This window comes from Leuciscus leuciscus (assembly GCF_965113295.1).
Source record: "Leuciscus leuciscus genome assembly, chromosome: 17".
NCBI classification, from domain to species: Eukaryota; Metazoa; Chordata; class Actinopteri; order Cypriniformes; family Leuciscidae; genus Leuciscus; species Leuciscus leuciscus.
In genome coordinates this window covers 14,986,426-15,008,702 of record NC_138741.1, presented here as the reverse complement: position 1 = coordinate 15,008,702, position 22,277 = coordinate 14,986,426, and the positions used below count along the sequence as shown (strand labels likewise).

Here is a 22,277-nt window from a genome sequence, read left to right as displayed (position 1 = left end):
CTTTTAACATTCAAAAACAAATCATGTTCCAAATCCAAAGCTTGACTGTATTGGTAGTAGACTGACTTACTACAGCTGATTTTTTTCCAATACCTCCCTTCATTACAGTAAACAATTATTTTTGGGGGAAATTTCTGTAATATAATAAAAGTTTTTTTTCTTTTATCATGTTTCAAAGGTTAGTTCCTATTAACCAGACTGACTTACAACAGGTGAAATTGTGCCAATAGCTCCCTATATGCACACAATTTGTTTTTTTATAAAAATATTAGGCCTACTGTAATTCACCTAAAGGTTTTTTTTTTTCTTTTTCATGTCCCAAAGCTTGTGGTAGGTTCCTAGTGACCAGACTGACTTATTACAGGTGAAATTGTGCCAATACCTTCCTGTGATTCTGCAATTCACCAAATGGTTTTTATTTTTATTTATCAAATTATATTATAAATTATACGTTTAACCACTTGGTGGAATTGCCAGACGTTCCCTTAGGGATGCGCTGTGGTAGCGCGTCAAAGCATTCTCCAGTAAAAATATGCAGCTGTGATTTTGAAGTATATTTTATGTCGATATACAATGGTTGCATACTGTAAAAACTAATCGTGGTGTTGATTAATTAAGACTACCGACTTTATAGAACAATAGCAAGGAAAACTAACTTTATCGCGCTCCGAGAGCCCTCTAGTGGACAGGAGCATTTCCATTGTGTTGCGGCTTTATTTCGTTGTGTTGTACATTTTCCGTTGTGTTGTGGATTCATTTCGTTGTGTTGTGAACTTATGTTTGCTTTTTAAATTTCATTGTGTTGTGCACTACTGGGCCACCGTACATAACATGCTGCAAAAAATTTATCTGTGGGGTATTTTGAGCTAAAACTTCACATACACACTCTGGGGACATCAGAGACTTACTGTATTTTATATATTGTAACAAGGGGCATTATACCACCCCTTTAAGTAAGAAATTTGGGGGTGGACAAATGGGACACTTTAAAAGAAAGCAACAATACATTTCTTAGGCCCATCACTAAATGCTGTGACTGCAGCGAATAGAGTAACTTGAGATGCCACTGTGAATAAAACACTTTCTTTGGAGGCTTCCACTTACTCTCATCATGGCCAATTTGGCATGAGGAGCTGTTCTAGAGGTGCTCTAATTGACACTTTTAACTTTTGAGTAGTTTATGGCACTATTACATTAAGTATCGCTCTAATGAAAGTACTTAGGTGCAGTTCTAGGACAGAATGTCAGCGGACAACAATGTAATGGCATTCCCCATCTACAGACTCATGCTTTCTGCCTTTCCATTTGATCTGCTTCATTACTCTGGAGGGCAAATTTAAAAATAAAAAAAGAGAATGACTTCAATTTGTGTAAATTGAATTGCTAGAGAACGACTATATGTCCTTGGAGGGAGAAAATCAAGGGTTTACACCTCTGTCCTGTAAATACCAGATTCAGTCTTTAATCGTGTGTGCTACTTCTGGCAGCTCATGACCTATTCCAGGTCAACGTTAATTGAAAACTACTACGCCTTACAAATATGGTCTTGAAAGTACAGCTAGTACAGTTTTAAAGGAATAAATATGTATCCATGACTTATCTATGGCTAAGCTGACTAATATTACCTGTTCAAACATAGTGGGCTCATGTGTAAATAATCACTGACTGACTCACAGTTTCTCACAGCTTGTAAGAAATGCCGGTTTGGTTTCATACCATGTGTTGGCAGAATTCCATAGGATTTGACTGTTAGAGATTTGACTTCGTTCCAAGGTGATAATTTGTAAGTTTTCATAAAAAAATACGATGTTTTCGTATTTCATAATACGATGTTTCTTGAGCACCAAAGCAACATAAAATGATTTCTGAAGGATCATGTGACACTGAAGACTGAACCAATGGCTGCTGAAATATATTAAGATAGATAACATAAATATTTCACAATATTACTGTTTTTAATGTTTTTTAATCAAATAAATTCGTCCTGATTGTTTTTTTTTTAATTGCAAAACGTTTTCTGTGATGGGTAGGTTTAGGGGTAGGGTTAGTGTAAGGGGTTAGGAAATACAATTTGTTCCGTATAAAATTTATTACGCCTATGGAGAGTCACCGTAAACCACATATTCAAATATATTTGTGTGTGTGTACCTCTTGTCTGGAATTAGATCACTTTTTGAAACTGTTTAAGAAGCTGTCAACACTGCAAACTTGTGCCATTGGATTGTGGAAGGCCACGCGCCATTTAAACTTTCAAACAGATTCATGAATGCATGTTCATGTTTTAAATTGGAGTGAGATAAATGGGGTGGGCGCCTAAGAAATGCACATGAAGCTTTTAATTAATAACAGAACCAAAGTATGTTTTCCACCTGACGGGTTTATTCTCATGTTTGCATTTCTCCTCATTTCCTCTCCTCCAGTGGCCTTTTTGTCACGGAAGATGAATGGTGTAATTTTGTGGTGTGCTTTCAAGTGTTTAGATTTTTAAAAAATTTTTTTTATGAATTATCAGAAAATGCCTTCTGTATATATGTTTGCGAGTGTGAAGATGATCCTAGTGCTTTTATGGATTGAGAATATCAGGGTGTTTTTTTTTATGTTTAATTTTTTATGTTTTGCATTTTTTGTATGTTGATTTCTTTCTTTTTTTTGTTCCAACATTTAACACAGTCACATTATTAACTCTAGAAATAGCTTAAAAATGCATTATGGTGCTCAAATGAGACTGTAACTATTTACATCATCTTGTTTTGTTTGCAAGGAGAGCTGATGTTTTTTTTCGTTGCAAAAAGTTTACTACAATTTTATAAAAAAAATATAAAAAAAAACGTTTTGGTTTTCTATATGTTATGTATGTCATATCAAAACAGCATTAAAGATTACAGCACTCTTTAAGCATCCCCTTTATGTGCTCATTCACATAGAAAAATGAAGACCACAGAATTACCTTTCCTCTATTATTTGAAGTGCTTAAAATAGTCTGGGTTTGTTATGTAACCGCCGTGCCGTGTGTGATTTGCTGGCTTAAGACTGTGTTACACACTCACACAAACACACATACACACAGAGTCGTAATTGCACAGCACTGGCAGCTGATGGAGCGTTGTGTGTCTAACTTAAGATTTACATGCAAAATGTGCAAAGTAATGAAAGGCATAAAACGGCAATTGTGCAAGAATGACATTGTCATCTCTACTTACTGTGCATCATCTGGATGTCGGGGCAGATGGCTTCTGTATGCGCTGCCATCTTCCTGCAATATGAGAGATCTCAGGAGACTGATGATCTTTGTAAGCCAGGACCACTGGAGCTGATCATAGTTAAAGGCAGAGGCTAGAAGATGGACCGCTGCTGTCCACTGTCACTTTCAGTGGACATTTTATTTGATTTTTATTTGATTTTCAATATTAATATAGTTTTGCATGTCTAAGACTCTTAATTCTCGGCATGTCTGCTTGAATCAAATCGAATGTGTTCAATTTTAGTTAATGAGTAAAAAAGAGGGTTGGAAAAACTGAGGCATTCGACAAAAGACGAAAGATTATTTGCTCACAAAGTCTGTGAGCAGCATCTTGAATGCTCAATTTCGTGAAAGTGAGCTTAGAGAGTTGTCTGAATTTGACTATTTATGTTTGAATTGGACTGCAGTTTGTTGGTTCGATTTAATTACATTTAAATTCTATTGGGTGGTGTGCATTTGTAGATGACAGGGTCTTTTCACAGATCTGCAAGGGACTGATGAGCATCTTGCAAGTTGCAACAGTGCAATTTATCTTGACTACAGGAATATTATAGGATATTAATCAAACGGTGTCCTTATGCTTGTGCTCAAACAGATGCTAATTAAGATTGATGGTAACATTGTTGTGACAAATTGGTAAAGGTGATATTTTCACCTTTTACTGTTGTTAAAAACAAATACAAACACATCAACAATAATAAGTTTGACAGTTACAAAATTAAAAACTACATCAAGTACTGTACTATTAAAAACATAGCAAGTTCTAAGCTTTAATTTTTAAATATTCAGAAATTATTATAATTCCATTGTCCATTATAAAGGGCAGTGCTTTTGTTCTAAGTGGAAGTATTTAAAAAGTTATATTTTAATACAAAGCATAAATGAAGGTCATGCAAAACACTGTCTTACTATATCATTCAATGTCAAACCATAATAGGTTTATAGCTAAAATCATAGCATCCTTAAAGAATACCAATACCCACTGTCACGCTTAATGAATAAATGACTTGAACGGCCTTGTGTCATAGTAAAAAAAAAAAAAAAAAGACCTTGAAATTGGAGCTCTGACAATTTGCAATTTCATGAGGGTTGTCTCTTCAAGAAATGGAAAATTGTTATATTAAAGGGATACTTCAGGATTTAGCATTAAGCTTTGTATTAGTAGAAAACCTGTAGTATTTTCGAATTACCGTGCTTTCCACCCTCATATCCCCCTGAGAGGAGAGATTTATGTATTTTTTCAAATCGTCATTTTGCGTCATCGGAGGATTTTCTGGCCAGAGGCTAAAGACTACAGCCAGTAGTATAGGGCTGTTCGGCATGTTTTCAACCCGCCCATAGAGGGTGGGATCTCACTCACAGAATGTACACAGTATCAGCCGTCTTTCTTTGGAAGCTAAGCTAGCAGGCTCTTGTTCTGTGGAGAAAGCTGAATAGTAGGAGAAAGCTGCGTAGTAGGGGTTACCATCCTCCTTTTCCCGGACTTGTCTGGCGGGCGAGATCGTTCAAAATGTCCGGGATTCAGCTTTTGCTTTCTGCAGTCGCCATTCATTGTTTACATGCACACCTCTTGTTTCAATCTAACTGAATTCATTCCGATTGGTGAATCTGAATGTAGTGTTTACATGAACGCTAAACAAGTGATCGGATGATGTGCGTTTTAACATTGCTAAGAAAATTCCCGCACCTCCGTGAGAGATGCGAGACCGGCGCGTCTCAGTAATGACGCCACCGGCCTCGCGCCGTCCTCGTCCTGCCCGCCACAGTAAACATAATGAATGGCGACTGTAGAACGCAAAAGCCGAATCCCAGACATTTTGGGCGATCCCGAAATCCCAGGCAGACTCGTCACGGAGACTCACTGGTAGCCTAACCTTGTTGTTTTCAACTGCACTCTCTTACCGGTAGGCGTGGCTTGGGAGTGGCCTCCTAGGGCAGCGAAGCAAGTGCATTCTGGGAGTTGTTGTCTTTCATCCATATAAGCCAAAAAATACATTTTCTGGCTTTTCTCAGTCTAGAAAGCTCCAAATTAAAAAAATTCTTCACATTTCTTCTACATAAATGACCTATTTTAAATACACATTCATCTTTCCAGAGGTGAAGTATCCCTTTAAGGATTTATTCATTCCTGATCTGAACATTGAAAAATACTTGCGTATAAACTAATGGGCTTAGGTTGATGATTCTGATACATTAAATACATTTTTGACTTGAATAAACTTAATTGAGATGTTTCCACATAAAGTGAAGTTTTTTTAGGTTACCTGACAACATACAGTATTTTACAGTGCAGCTTTAAGTGATACATTACTATTTCAAGAGTAAATGTTGTGACTTACAAACAACAAAAGGGAAAGTGTGTGTGTGTGTGTGTGTGTGGGTGAGATAGAGAGAGAGTAAAGAAAGCAAAAAAAAAAACAAAAAAAAATTTGGCCAGGGAAATAAATTCACCCTGGGCTTATCTGAGTCTATAGCCCTCAGTGGACCACCCACACCATCTGCCTGTGCAGCCAGAGCTTTTAAGTCCGATTTAAGACTGCTTGGAGGATCCAGAGCCAGGTGTTTGGGCAGGACTGACATCAGGCAAAGTGCAATAAAGTCAGATATCAAGGACATGCATATTATCTGTCTCTACTGAATCATATTCCCACCAATAAACCATTTTTACCCCTTAGGCAGACTTTCAAAGTGCCCTACAAAGTTGAACAAAATCCGTTCAAGTGTGTAAACCACTATTCCACCATCGATTTCAGCTTGTAATATGTCAACAAATTGTAGATCACAAACATTTTATGTAACATTTATAGGTTATATGAGGATATATCTGCTGGAGTCTCTGATCAATGCTGTAAATGTTAAGCTAATTATTATTATTTTATATACACTTATGTGCTTATGTTTAGCTTCAATCAGTTAACCAGCAGACTAAATATATATTATATTATATTATATTATATTATATTATATTATATTATATTATATTATTAGTTACTGTATATACTAATGTATTTAAAATATTTATTATGCATTTTTCCTTTTTTATATTTGAGTTTTAGTTTCACTTTTTCTGCACATCAACAATGCCAAATAATGCTGATACCACAAACAGCAATGACAACAATAGCAATTCCTGTGACAAGAGCATATGGCGTCCCACCAGAAGTGGAAGGTTGGGGTTTATGCATATATGAAGCAATATAATTACATCAAGCCATTATTTCTTGGATGACATATTTTTGCACCATATTTGCTCTCTACAGCATTGAATGCAAACCATAATCTAATCATCACTTTTCATGTGGACAGCATGCTGCATCAACGGATTAGCTTCTCCATAAGCCGTAAGCAGCTTTTCCAAATTTCATTACTGTCCCCCTCATGATCAGGTGTTGTGTTCAAACAGGCCCAGACTCCCTGTGTTTTGAGGTAGCTTTGATAGTGGTGATGATAAATCAATGCATTTGTCTCAGTGCAGCAGGAGGAAATTGTGCCGGTTGTTTAGCATTTGGAGGCGTACTTGTTATTGCCCAGAAGTACTATATTGGTAAAGTGGAACGTTCAGATTGGAGGCGTGGAACCTGAGACGTGATTGAAATATGGATCTCGCAGATATGCACTGCGCTCTGCAAAACTAGCTTTGACTGAGAGAGACATGCAGAGCTGATCAGAGATAATTTTGCTTTTATATACAGTATATCTCACATCGACCCCACACTTCAGTGTGTGCACAAACAAATAATGTTAATCTGATTTGAGTTGTATTGTGACGGTCACAGATTGTTTTGAGTTACTCTTCAAAACTGGTGCCAATTGTGTTGAGACATTTTACAAAAAAATATAAAAACTTTTTAACTTGATATATATTTATACCTGCATACATTATATATATTAGAGCTGCAAGATTAATCATTAAAAGATCGCCAGCTCGATTCAAACACCCACACAATCTTATTCCTAAACGACAACGATTCAGGTGTCTATTAAACCTTTGATAAATACGATGATAGAGAACATTCAGATCTGCGTTTGTGTTGATCCAGAGAACACAGTTGTCATGTATATGAATGAAACAGCTTCATAAAGAGTCTTATCAACCACACGGTATCATTATTTATGTTACAATAAATCAAATGATCATAGAAGTCCTGGGATAAAGGTTTATAGTTGGGAAATAAACACTGATGTCTAGTAGCGGTCAAAATAGAGTAAATCATCATTTGAAAGTAACTTGACGCTTCAAATGAATAATGTATACATTAAATCATTACACCATTAGGTGGTAACAAGTGACTGTTAAAGGATTAGTTCACCTCAAAATGAAAATCTCCTGATAATATACTCACCCCAATGCCATCCAAGATGTTCATGTCTTTCTTTCTTCAGTGGAAAATAAATTAAGTTTTTTGAGGAAAACATTTCAGGATTTTTCTCCACACAATTGGCTTCAACGGCAACCAGAATGTTGAAGTTCAAATCAATGCCGTTTCAAAGGGCTCTGAAGTGCTTCAAAGGGCTCTGCACGATCCCAGCTGAGGAATGGGGTCTTATCTGGCGAAACGATCGGTCATAAAAAAAACAAAAAAAAAACTTATATACTTTTTAACCACAATTGTTCGTCTTGTGCTGGTCTGCGATGCGCCACACATTGCGTCATCACGTTGGAAAGGTCACGCGTCACGTCATCTTAAGTTATTTGTCTGTGTACTCCGGTTCAAAAAGGTAGGGAAGGGCGAAAAATTCCATCTCATTTTCTCTTCCAACTTCAAAATCGTCCGACATCTTTGTTTTAATTTATTATTATTATTATTATTTCCTTCTTCTTTTTTCGTGACTTTTTCAACGTGATGACGTAATACGTGGCGCGTCGCAGACCAGCACAAGACGAACAATTGTGGTTAAAAAGTATATACTTTTTTTTTTTTTTTTTTTTTATTGACCGATCGTTTTGCCAGATAAGACCCCATTCCTCAGCTGGGATCGTGCAGAGCCCTTTGAAGCACTTCAAAGCCCTTTGAAACTGCATTGATTTGAACTTCAACATTCTGGTTGCCGTTAAAGCCAATTGTGTGGAGAAAAATCCTGAAATGTTTTCCTCAAAAAACTTAATTTCTTTTCCACTGAAGAAAGAAAGACATGAACATCTTGGATGGCATTGGGGTAAGTAAATTATCAGGAAATTTTCATTTTGAGGCGAACTAATCCTTTAAACATGTATTTGTCATTGAATCATTCATTCAAGAGATTTGTTCAAGATGCTGATTCATCCAGTAATGAAACAAGTGACGTCTTCGAGTGAGTTTAAATAATAGTTTTTATATAATAATTAAGCATATTATTTGGCTAATGAAATTGTTTAAAATCCTACAAAAATGTACTTCATCTCAAACTGGAAATGGCACTGGTTTAATAAAATGTCGATGAGTCATGGTTTATGTCTCCTTCACACACTCTTTTTGCTTTGGATATTAGGGTGCATTGTCATGTTCACCTTAAAAGCAGGCCAGCAATATTGCCTGTCCTAATTACACAGATAAATTATTTTAGTATGGCTAATAATATAGTATGAATTTAGACTAGAATAAGACTGCCTGAACTGATGGCTGGTTCACTATGAGATGATGAAAACAAATTTGAAATTGAATGTATGTCCCAAAAGGTTTTATAGTTGGCAAGTACACTGGTGATGTAATTAGAATCACAACAACAAGCTTTGCATCAGAATCATTGCTGTGAGATAGACTTTAAACGAAATGAGCATCCATTTGAAGTCGGCTTTAATCACTTTGAATTAATGTACAACTTAAAAAAGAATGATGAAAGAGCTATGATATAGGGATACATATTTGTAGATGTCTTGGCATTTTGTTGTGTTGTAGACGTTTAGTCTCATCTACTTTATAAAATGAAGATGAAACCAAATGCATGTCTTTATATAATGTATAATGTAAAAAAACTGTTCTGTTCTTGAGAAAGGACAGAAAGATGAGAACATACTTCAGCACAGGTAGCCTGGGGCTACGTCACAAGTTTGACAGCTTTAAATGTAAAATCTCATTTATCATTAAGACATCTTTTTCGTTCCAGATCAATAGATCAAAGAATGCGAAGAATCAAAAATGTGCGAGCAATACTTGTTAGAATATGCAGAAGCTGCATGCAGAGTTTGCCGATTCTAGCCTGAAAGGTCACCCACTACGCTGACGTGAATCTAGATCTAATTCATTACTATTTCAAAAGCCAAACAAACCAGACTTGTCAGCTGAAAGCCACAAAGCAGACCGACGTCAACTGAGCTTGTCCTCAGACTCAGCAAAGCTGGCCCTCATGCTAAAAAACTTTTCAAATAAAGTTGAAATTAAGTTAAAGCATTTGACCAGGATGGTGGAGTTTATTTTAATCAAATTCACTATGATTCATGAGGCCTTATGGATCAAAAGGCCAAAGGTGACTAGTAAGGTTTAAAAAAATAAATAAATTGCATACTTTTATCAGCTCGGATGCTTGCGGAATAGAAAGAGTGACCTATTATGATCCTAGCAGTTGACTCAGAGCTGATGCGGTGGTAAATGAGCACAAAAAAGGACAAAGCTGTTCTTCTAAAAAGCATAGCTAGGCATTTTGTATTATTGACATCATCTTTGTTTTACTGTGCATGTTATAGTGTCAAAATTCCTCTTATTAAAGAAAATATCTCGGCAATGAGAATGTGGCAACAACAGTGACCCGCTAAAATATGTGAGAGCCTGTGAAATGTTCTGTAAGTCTCATGCCTCATAAAATAGGAAAAAAAATGAAATTATAGAAACCTGAATAATTCAAAATAATTCTGTTAATTAATTCATTCTGTTAAATAATTAATCCTGTTTTGATATACACTACCGTTTAAAAGTTTGGGGTTAGTAAGTTTTGTTTTCTGTAAAAAAATTTATAGTTTGATTCAGCAACGACGCATTAAATTGATCAAAAGTGACAGTAAAGACTTTCATAGTGTTACAAAAGATTTCTTTTTTAAAATAAATACTGTTCTATTCATCAAAGAATTCTGAAAAAAATGTATCATGGTTTCCACAAAACATTGATAACCAGCACCAAGGCTGCTTTTAAATCTTTTATACATACATATACATACCCTCGGGGGAACCCCCACTGCCATTTTGAAGTGTGTTCAACTTTGTCAAGTGGAGGAGGGAAGAATATTTGGACAGACCCTTGACCCCTCGATTTTGAACGAGGAAGCGAGTATACTCAAATATATTTAGTATTTGTTTATATTGATTTTTTTTAATAGCCCAAACATACATACCAGCCTATAGAATGGTGTGTATAACAAATTCATGAGGGGGAAACAAATTTAAATAATAAATCATCTCCATTGCATATTATTCCAAGTGATCAAGGGCTTAGTGCGTTCCATTTTAACACATTTTAAGGGTTCCGGCAGTAGTGGGCACTCGTGCAACGTAAGCAATGACGTACAGCCGAGTGAATGAGACGGAATGAAGTTATCGAGGGACGGGCATACAAAATTGGACTTAAACACAGCCCTGATCAGCATATTAAAATGATTTCTCGAAGGATCATGTGACACTGAAGTGATCGTGTGACACTGAAGACTATGAAATTACAAAACATCTATTTTAAATTGTAAAATTTAAATTTGGCATGATATAAATCCTAGACCATTCTTATATGAATACAATATGTTGTACCTAATCTTTAAATCGTATACTTGAATTTTAAAAAGTGATTAATGTTATTTGACACTCAGTCAATTCTTACAGTGCTAGATGTTGTATATAATTAATAAAGTATATAAGTATACAAAATTTAAATAGCTTAACTTTGCATGGTTTGTGATGATTTATCAACATTTGATAATAAAATGAATTAATCCAGTCTTTTGAAAGTGTCTGCATTATGACACATTGCATTCAGACAAGACATTCTCATAATTGGTTTAGCGTGAGTTTTGAAGTGAATTACCAAGCATGTGTTGAGTTCAGTGTGAGTTGAACTGAACAGAAGACTGCAGCTGTGCTGTCGGTTGGAATTTACTTGTGTACTTGCGTTTTATAAAGTTGAAGAAACACTGGCGTACGGATAGCACGAAAACATTTTGCTTTGTCACGATTCATCCTTGGCTAGAAGTTATATCGGTTGTCTTTGTTCTTCCTCTTGGAAATATAAGTACACAAAATACAGCCCTTTATAATGATAGAAGACACTTTGTGCACTCATTGTCAATTGAGCTTCATGGCCTTGGGTGGTGCTCCTCTTAGCTCCTCCACAATTAGCCATGTTCCCAGCATGATTAATATTAACCATTAGAAATAATCGGATATTTGAAATAGCACTGTCAATTCAGATGTGAATGTGTATATGGGCCTTTACAGAATTAGTGCCAGGCTAATGAAAAGTAATGACTCGTTTTGCAGTGCTTATTCAATCGAGCTCCTCTGCAAATGAAGGAGGAAGGAAATTCCATCAGCCCTTGGCCCGGCGGGTTTGCCATCCAGTGCTGCCCCTCTCTTCCATTATTAGTCATCAAAATGAACGCATCATCAAGCGACACACCCAAGACCTGGACGCTAATTTAAATAGAGGAGTTAACTCAGGTTATACACTATATGCACTTTATATTGACAAATGCACAGCGGGTTTGTCCTTTTCCGTGTGTCTCACATCCCCTCAGGCTGTAGAATGCTATGCATTGTATGAACAAGTGGGTTGCCAGGTTGGCTGGGGGTTAATCCTCACAGCTGGACAGCAGAGGGGCTCGGGCAACTGCAGTTGTCATAGCATGTGTATCAAAGTGATAAGCTCACTCCGCCCAATAGCTCGCTCCACCCAATAGGGCTATTATCCTCCTCTGCCTGTGTCTGATTAGAGTGATTGAGCAAAAGGAATCTGTTCTGTAAAAAAGGATTAATGTTTGCAAACAGAGGGGTTATGCTCTATTGCTGCACCCCACTGACATTTTTGACATTTAAACACTTTTTTTTTTTTTTAAATGAGCATTAGCGGTCAACACATACGGTTTTGCAAATGCCAATGCTATTATATTATATTATATTATATTATATTATATTATATTATATTATATTAATTCTTGACTATCAATCCATCCATCATAATACATATTACATTTATAATATATTTACTCAATTATATTAATTTGTTAAAGGTTTAATAGACTGCTACTAAGTACTTTCTGGTTAATTGGTCTTTATTAAAAAAAAAAAAAAAATGTATGACTGAGAAATCATTTTAATTGTTAAACAAACATTGAGAATATATGCTGTTAAGCTAAGCTAAAAATCTACTTGTTTTAAAATACATTACTTTCTTTAAAAAAAAAAAACTTATGTAAATGTAATAATTTGACAGAATAGTTACTTTACCTGAAAGAAGAAAATATGTCCTTTATGTTCATTGTATCCGTATAGTGTTTTGTGTTCTTTTTAATCCAGAATCCCAATGCCAGACTTCTCAAATTATAAACAAATGTGTCTGCTGCACAGGAATAAAAAAGTCTCTCCGACAGCTTTATGCTTTTATGTCTGTTTCCATTATTGTTCGTAGCGGCAATTGAGAATGGCTTTCCATCAGTGTTCATTAGAGTGTTTATTCCCATAACTATGACTCTAAATTTGAATGTGTTCTGTAATACCATGTGAGATGTTCACTTTTGTAACGTGATCAGAACGCAGATGTACCTAGCAATTTTCATCATACTACACAGCAGGGCTGGTCTTGACATCTTTTTTTTTTTAGCCTTTCTACAATATTTGATATAGTTCTCAATATTTTTTTATTCAGTTTGCTCTGGAATGGATTGATTTTTTTTTTTTTCTAATCATTTCAAGCAAACAACCTTTGAAGTAAATTAGTGATTATTCTAATGAAACACTCTTTATTAAACTTAGGGCCAAAGAAAAAGCACATTAATAATGAAAAAAATAATTGCAAATATATCATGAATATTTTGTGTATATTGCCCACCCAGTCCACTGAAACATCCTATGTGTATCCATGTTAACTGTTATTTGTTGGAGACTCCACAGATTCAGTTTATTGATACCCATTTTATGTATTATATAAGTGACTTGTCCTTGTTGTACTCACTGGTTTTCTGGATGAATTAGAAATTAACATGAATCGATCACTTTTAAACTAAAGCGTTTCTTAATTGTATCAGACAGTGATCATAAATCCTTGTTCCTCTCAATGGGACTGCAGGCACATGAACAGTTTTGGGTGGGGAAGCAGGCAGATATTACCATTGAAATCAAAGCTTGTTTGATTGGAAGGACATCCAAAAGCGCTTCAATTTCCCACGCAGGGTTGACTGCAATACAGAGCCAAACTTGAATCACCCTCCAGAGTGGATGAGGCAATCACACAGCCGCCGGTTTGATTGATCTGGGCAGGAAACTCCAACACGCGGCCCATCGGCTGCTTTCGGAGATACTAATAACACTCCAGGAAATTAAACTGAGAGTTCAGCCTTATTTATTTCATAGAATATGTACTCACATTCTCTAGACGGTGCTATACTTGACATGTAATGTGATGACAAGAGATTGGAGTGTTGATTTGTTGTGCATATGGATGCTATGGAAACATGATCCGATCTACGGGGCTTTTCAGTTCCAGCACTGGAAATCCATTGGACAGAATTAAGAAATGCTAATTGATTAATGACTAAAATGTCATGAGAGTTGGGCTAAAATATTCTGTTAGTGGATTCATTCCATGACAGGTGCACTGTTTGAGTCATTTGAAGAAGCAGAAATATTTCTATACATTTTTATATTATATTAATTCAATTAATTACAGTATTTTTATATTTTATTATATAATTTTTTACGTTATATTCATTCATGCATTTCACAGTCATAGACATGTAAAATATATATTTTAATTTAACACAATTAAATGTTAAATGATAAAATACTGTATGCTGTGCTGTATATACCTGTATTCCATTCATTCATACTAGATCACTTATATTTATATAACAACCTAGGTACAGAAACATTCATGCCCTCATGGTCAGATTGTGTGACAGTTTCTTCCCCCAAGCCACCAGACTCCTCAAAATCTCCCTACAACTGTCTTGTCTATTTATTACCATGCCCTGTTCTATGCCAAATTTGTACTGTCTCATGCTGTTTGCACTGTCTACTCAGTTATGCACACACTTTGTGTGCGTATAAATGTTCAATTCACATTTTAGTTCTTATTATTAGTTTCTTTTTTAGCTCTTATTTAACTCTTTTGTTTAGTCTATTTAATATAATTTATTATATAGCCTACAGTTTAGTTTAGTAGTCCTGCGTCCAGTGTTTGTCTTATGTAGCACCATGGTCCTGGAGGAACGCGGTTTCATTTCACAGACTGTATAGAGCTGAAATGATCATTGATCATTGAAATGATTTTTGACGCTAATTCAATAGTTTATTAAATTGATATGGTTAATTAAATAATTTAATAAGTGTATGTGAGTTTTGACTTCCCTCTTCCACAACACTTATGAGACATGGAGGGAGGAAGTGACATAATTTAGGTCTTCAGAGGAGCCAACTTGCCAAGTTCTACTCTTATCTAACATTCAGAATTTGTTGTTTTTTCATGCTTGACAGGATTCATTTAGAAAAACCTATTCACCCTGTCCCAAAATAGACAGAAAAAATATATTTATTTAATGTTTCCTCTATTTATAGAAATGTTGTCATATTGTCGACTCTTGAATGCTTAAGATCTGAGGATGTACAGTAACTAGGGTGTAAAAATATATTGTGTCACAATATATCACAATACAAAAGTGCGACAATATGTATCGTGAATAGTGACAAACTGACTATATTGTGTATAGTTCACCCAAAATGAAAAGTTTACAGAGTTTTAGTGTCCGTACTACATTAAACTACTATAATGTTGAATAAAATGTATTATAATGCAATGGGGGAATATTTATGGGTCCTGATAATGCCAAATGTCTTATGTTACCAGTAAAAAGTGGCCTACATTATTTTAAATATATATAGTCAGTGACAGAGAGCAAGCATATTGGTCTAAAATAATTCTGTATTTTCAGAATCATGAATATTTGTATTCTAGTGTCACTATTGTCCTGTGCATTGGTTTACTAGCACCAAGTCCAAACCTATTCATTTCCACCCCCAATGTAATAACAAATGTAGCATTTTAATCAACAGTAAAAAAAAATTGTTAACCTTTTACCGTAAGTCTTGGAGTATCGCAATAATATTATATGGTGAGTTTAGGATCGTGATATGCATCGAATCATTACATGATGAGGGTATAGTTACAGTAACTAGTAACCAAAGCAGTGGCCATTTTGGTTTGAAATATTCCACACCATCACAAGTCTAGAATATGTTGACATACTTCTTTTTTTTCATTTAGCTGGAAATAGCACAATGCAATGTACTGTATGTTAAAAAAAAATTCTAAGATGACTCAAGTGGGGTGTACTAAACACATGTTAGGACATTGGTCTGGTGTGAAAATATGAGTGCATTTGTGTTGACACTCAAAGATTAGCAAACAATGATATGCCCTGGCATGTTGAGATGCCTGAGATGAATATCTGTTTGTAATGCTTATGTCAAATAATTCCCTCATGACGCTATCGTGTAACTCATATAGATAAGATAATCCACCTCTGCATATATGAGCGGTCTCCAGTCTGCAGGGAGCGTCCAGATGTCGTAGTGCAGACGTCAGAAAGCACTCGATGCTGCCTCTTTAATCGATAATAATCCAAAGACCACCTTCTACGTGTCCCTTTGAGGCCTGTTCAGTGATGTCTGCTTCCTGAATTCTTGACGTCATATGGAAGGACATTAGCACAGTCATATGGTGGGTTGTGAGATAGACACTGACTTTCTAAAAATAGATGGTGAGGACTAAAACTAGGACGATGCAGAGCAGGCAGCTGGCACACTGGAAGAGAATGCTTTTTTGTATGTGTTTTTTTTTCTCCCCCCTTTTGTTTCATCTGGCATCCAGAAGGAAACCTTGCAACACAATGCATTCTGGCACAGTTTCCTGTCATTTCCTAAACTCTTTGCAGTAGCCTGGTGAGCACTGTTAGATCTATGAGATGTCTTCATTCCAGGTGGTGTCAGTCCTGATAACTTCTGTGTGCTTGTTACGCCCCGTCAAAGGAAAAAAAGGGTGCAACATGAAAGACTCTGGAATGCAGTGAGTTTGGACCAACAATGATGAATTTATTGTCTTAAATTGGGACTCAAGATTCAGGAGCTGACTGGGCCAAAATAACAAACAAAACTTATTTTATAACCTCAACACAAACTCTGCTCTATGCAATCAAACTCTCTCTGCTCTGAACACAGGATGACTCTAGAGGAAGTGATGGTGTGCTTTTTAAAGTACTGTGCACCAATCAGGCCTGCAGGAACAAATCAGAAGACGTTCCTTGACAGACACACACAGACACTCCCAAAACAACAGAAATACAACAAAACCATAGGGTCATAACAGTGCTCACCAGTGTTGGGGAACTTCTTTGAAACTGTATCGTTCCATATAAGCTTGTTACAAAAAGTAGCTAACTACATTGAGGCTATATGTTCTTAAAACATTAACATACATTTAATTTATAATTTCATTAAATCATTCAATCGACTGATTCATTAAAAGTCGGTTTCAAAATTTATGACAAACAAATCTTATTATCCTTAATTAAAATTGGCATGACTTCAAATCAACAATAATCAGCTAAGTAAAGTTAGAGTTTCAATAACGTCCTTGTGTCATTTTGATTATTTATGGTCGTCAGTCATTTTACATGTTTCCCGCCCCTTTATCTCCTTGTTGTGATTGAGATTGTCTTTGTTGCCCCCTTTCCTTCACTACGTTACTTGCGTTGGTACTTTTCATTTTGTTACTCCGTAAAACTGGTGCTTGCTCACTCACTCATTTAAAAATGCATTTTTTATAAGAATTGAAGTGGCTTTCAATTATTATTTTAAGCTTAGAGATACTGTAGTACTTTTTTCTGTATCACTGTAATGAATCTTTACAATAATGCAGTTAACAATGGAAAACCTTGAATTGGCATCAATAAGAATATGTGAGTTTGTGTTAAAAAAAAATAGCAACCTTGAAGTGCTTGGTAAGTGGATATTAGTGGAGGAAACATCATCAAGCAACCACACTGCAGTGCAGCGAGCTCCGTTCTCCTGCTTAGAGGGGAAATCAATAATACAGGCACTTTTCTTCATCAGTCGCCTACGCATCTTCGAGATGTACTATAAGGTAATGCTTAGATGAGGGTATTTTTGTCTGTGAAATTGCTTGGAAATGCAAGTCCAATATTTTTCTACATACAGAGCAACTGGTGTAGTGCAAATTACAGTGAGGTGAATGATTGCAGTGCCTCACCTTGAATTTGATTTGGCTGAAAGCATCAGTCTCATGTGGCAGGGATTTTATTTCCCTCCATGACAGATTTCTGCAGTGTGGCTGGTTGATGATGCAACCTCAAATGATCCGGCAAACTGAACTATATCACTTTTTCATTTCTTCCCTAACGCAGCTCCCCCAAACGTTCGGATCATCCACTCCGGTCACGCATGCAACATTGAGGAGGAACGCTACACAGAGAGGGTGTACACCATCCGGGAGGGGGAGACTTTGGAGTTGACCTGTCTGGTGTCTGGGCATCCACGGCCACAGGTGAGGCTCTCTGTGTTTACTGACCTTTGTTGTTTTTCCATCATCAGCATAATCATCTCAGGAGTGGGTGAGATGGGATATTTGCACAAGATTAGAATTAGAAAATTTCATTCGCGGTGTCCGAAACCGAATACTTCCCAACTAGTATGCGAGAAAACAGTACGCCAACAGAGTAGTATGTCTGAATACATAAAAAAGTAAATGAAAAGTACCCAGATGACCTACTACTTCAGCAGAGATTCTGAAGTTAATTTATATATAAGGCCGTTCTGGAGAAAACAGTGATGTCATCGTAATATAATGGTATAATCATATAATGGTGTCAAAGCAGGCAGATCAATAATATTGTTGAATATTAAGTGTCCCCAACTAAGCAAGCCAAAAGCCAAAGGCGACTGTGGCAAGGAACCAAAACTCCATCAGGTGACAGTGTACATGTGATGGATTTTACTATCCCATGAGGCCATGAGATGATTTATGAATGAAAGTGAAGCAACTGACGCTGGCAGGTCACGTCATGTGACAGTAACAACATGGTGGATGTAGTACATTTGAATTTCATTCATACTGCCCACATTCATACCATATAGAATGTACTTTTGTAGCAGTCACGATGTAAGTTCAAATTCAGATGTAGTACCTACTCAGACTGACAGTATGCGATTTCGGATGCACCGATTATAAATCCTCACGTTTGGAATCAAATTGCAAGTATTCTATCTTATTCTGAATTAAAATAGAGTCAAGGAAGTGGAATTAAAAGGGTACCTCATAAATCTAAATAAGAAAAAATTACTTCATAAAGTGTGCTACATAGATGAAAATGGTTGGAAATGGAAACTAAATTTGAGTTACAAAACATTCTGTGGTGTTGAAAAATACAATATTGTAGAATTTGATACTCAGTGAACTAGTATATTTATTATAGTGTGATGACTGGCACAGGATGAAGTGAGCGGGGTAAGATGTGCCACCTCCTAAATGTAGAAAACTGTGCACCGTTTTTTACATGCAAGTCCATCACATACAACATCCTGCCAGAGATGCACATGAGAAATTTTAAGAATTTTTTTGCATGTCGAAGTACAAGTCCAAGTCCATCTCTGGCAAGACGTTGTTTTTTGCATGTCAAAGATGCAGAGTACAAAGATGATATATATTGTCAAAATATATATCTCTAACACAAGTTAATGAATTGCCTGTGTATAAAATTGTTTAAATTAGTTTATATTAATTAAATGTAGTTTAATTATATATGAAGAAATTCCAAAATGGTATCTTAGGGGTAAAGTGTGAAGCTTTGTATCCATATGCAGGAAATAATATTACAAATGCTATTACCAAAATATTCTGAAAATGTGAATAATTTGCAGGCAAATAGGACTTTGAAATCGGATTGTGTTTTAGAAAACTGCTTTTTCTCATTTATATTCATATTTTTATTTGAGATGTAAATTATTCAAGTATTCCGCAATGATTCAACTTACTCTTTGTCATGATGCAGCTAACCCCTAATGTGGGGCAGAATTTTTAAGTCATATTTTCTACCGTCCTATGTTACAGTTGCTTTCTTCTCATCCTGAAATGTTTAATTGTAGGAATACCATTCTCGTCTACTCTCCTCTACCCTATATGTTACTCAGATATGAGCTAGAGACAAAATAGGTAGGACATATGCTATATTCGTTGCTACTGTGCATCCTAAATCAATGTTATGCTTCTTAGCTCAAGAGGACGCAATATAATCCTGAATAATATAACATTTTGATTATCACAGGATGATAACAACATTCTGTGTTTCTACTTCATGCACTCCCTGTATGTATCATTCATCTGTTACGCTCCTGGACTTGCTGCAGTACTCTCCATTTCACCCTCACTCAAGTGGTCTTAATTCTCTCAACGCCCCACTCCTCGCCATATCTTGCAGAGGGCTTATCAGTCCCATAGCCTGTGTGCTGTTTTAGATAGGCAGCACTCTACGCCTCTCATCTTGGTCTCAGTGCTGCATTTTCAGTGGAGAGGAAGAGCAGTCTCACTGAGTTAGTGCAGGGGAAGAGACGGCCACGAGGGAAATCACTGAATCTGCACGACTGCAGAAGAGCTGAGTGATTCCCTGAGGAGCACTGTCAGACCTCAGAAAGCTAGGAAGAGTCGTAAAATCTAAATGTTTGCTAAAAAAAATCCTCCTGGCGCTGTGGTGTCATAGTTTTGAGGTAAGCCTTCATTTTGCATTCTACACACTTTCTGTAAGGAGTTTACATTTTTTAGTAGTCCTGTGACGTTCTTTTCCTCACATCAGAGCCGCGCTGTCCATTTTGTTCGCTGCCCTGCAGCCAGGTTCCTGACCGGAGCAGAGGCACAAGAGATGAATGGGGTGGGCAGAGTGGGATGAGGTACACCTGAAGGTAATGGTGCCTCGTCACCGCTGCCGTTAAGTGCTAAGTGCATCTCTCCTCCGGCGGTTTGCATGCACAATGGGGCCCTGGGACGTCGAGCCACTGGAGGAAGCTGCCACCCCATGTGCCCCAGACCTGGAGGGGAGCAAGAAAGTCTATATTACCTGAAGAAATCTATCTGGTAACATTCCCATTCATCTTAATGTCAGATGATCGATGCCGTAGGACTCCCTGGAAGTATTGCGAATTGAAATCGGTCATATCAGTTCTGGAGACGTTTTTAGTTTTTCTCTCTCGAGTTAGTTGTAAATAGCTGTAAAACAAAATTGGGCACTGGTAAAACATTTAGTGAGATATTAGTGATAAATATATGCTGCTTGTAAAAAAAAAAAATTCTCATCATTGGGTCTAGTTATGGTGTAGAAGTCTTTGTTGAAGAGTCATAAGCTGTGAACCACACCAACCAGCTATGAGGTGAATCTCAACATTGTAAACTGATTTGAAGCAGGCTTGTGCAAAATTCAGAATTTCAGAATTGGCCTCCATTCAATTCATGAATTGGAATTTGAATTGAATTTACTCCGCCCCACAGGACGTTGAATTGAATTTGAATTGGAATGACAGGAAGTGGAATTAAATTCATGGCAATTCAAAGAAATTCCACACAGTCACACAACAGAAAGTTGAGTCTCGCATGCATTTAGTGTTAGGAAGGTTACTTTGGAAATGTTATTGCTTACTGTTATTAGTTACCCATTATAAATGTGGTTTGGATTACTTTATTTGGATAACTTTATCAATGCAAAGCAATTTCGTTTTAAGATGATTAGTAACTAATTGAATTAAACATTTTACCTCAGTATAATACAACTAAATACAATTACATTAATTTTGTAATTTAATAACAGAAATTTCATTTCACGTAACTATTTCCAATGTAATTTTCATTTCAAAGTAATCACACAAACACAAAGTTGTTGTAAATGCAGTTATCATTTATTCCAATGCAAAAAATTACTGAGCAACACTGTTGCATCTAATTCTCAAAAGCTCCTCATATGTTTTTTTCATTGAGTCTGCACCATTCTGGTCTGAATATCTTTCCTGCAACACTAAAGATTCTCTCAACAGGTGCAGAGTGAAGTTGTAAGGGACTTCTGAAACTTAAAAAGTCCAGTGTTGCCCATCAAATTGTGCTTTCAAACAAATGTCCACCTCAAATTGTTTAGCAACCATTTTAAATACTTGGTTAAAGTAAAGCATTCTGGGAAATGGAGTCATGTTCCACAAAATTACAATTACAATAAATCAAACTTTATTTGTATTTATACTTCCGGAACCCGACTGTTGCGTTTGGTTTGTAGGTTTTGTGTCCTACATAAAACATAAACACTATCAAATTCAACCAAAATACAATTTATTGGATCAATTTATGCTTATAAACGTGTTTGATGACTAAAATTCAGGCAGTTTGATATTTTAATTGTTTACGCAAATACGTTTTGAGTTGTGTTGGTTCATGCAGAGGACGGTTTTTTTTTTTGGGCTGTGAAAACCCTAATGCATTTTGAATGTTCTGTGCTGCCTTTGCCTCCCAGTCTTCATTGTAGAAAGATAGGAAGATTTTTGCTCGCAGCCTCATTTTGAATAAATGAACTTGTGCCACTTCTCATCTCATCTCCGACTTTTGCTGACTCCCTTACCTTGAGTGTAAATAAGGAAAGATTTTTAATGAATTATATACTTTTTTTCCACTTTAAAGCAGTCTTGCCATCTCTGCTTTTGAGACGTTAATGACAGTAAACATGAAATATGACTTTCTGGACCTATCCTATCACGTAATGCAGTAGGCTGTCGTAAATGTACTACAGGAACATTTATTATCTAAACATTTTAACTGGGTACGA

At 36.2% G+C, this 22,277-nt stretch overlaps 1 protein-coding gene across 1 annotated transcript in view; it reads left to right on the top strand.

Annotated features, from left to right (window-relative positions):
* Window positions 1–22,277, top strand: part of mdga2a (MAM domain containing glycosylphosphatidylinositol anchor 2a) — a 156,614-nt gene that overhangs the window by 31,909 nt on the left and 102,428 nt on the right. Inside the window, exon 2 of the mRNA XM_082142515.1 lies at window positions 17,832–17,971. Coding sequence (XP_081998641.1) covers window positions 17,832–17,971 — 140 coding nt within the window. The remainder of the gene's footprint in view (window positions 1–17,831; window positions 17,972–22,277) is intronic.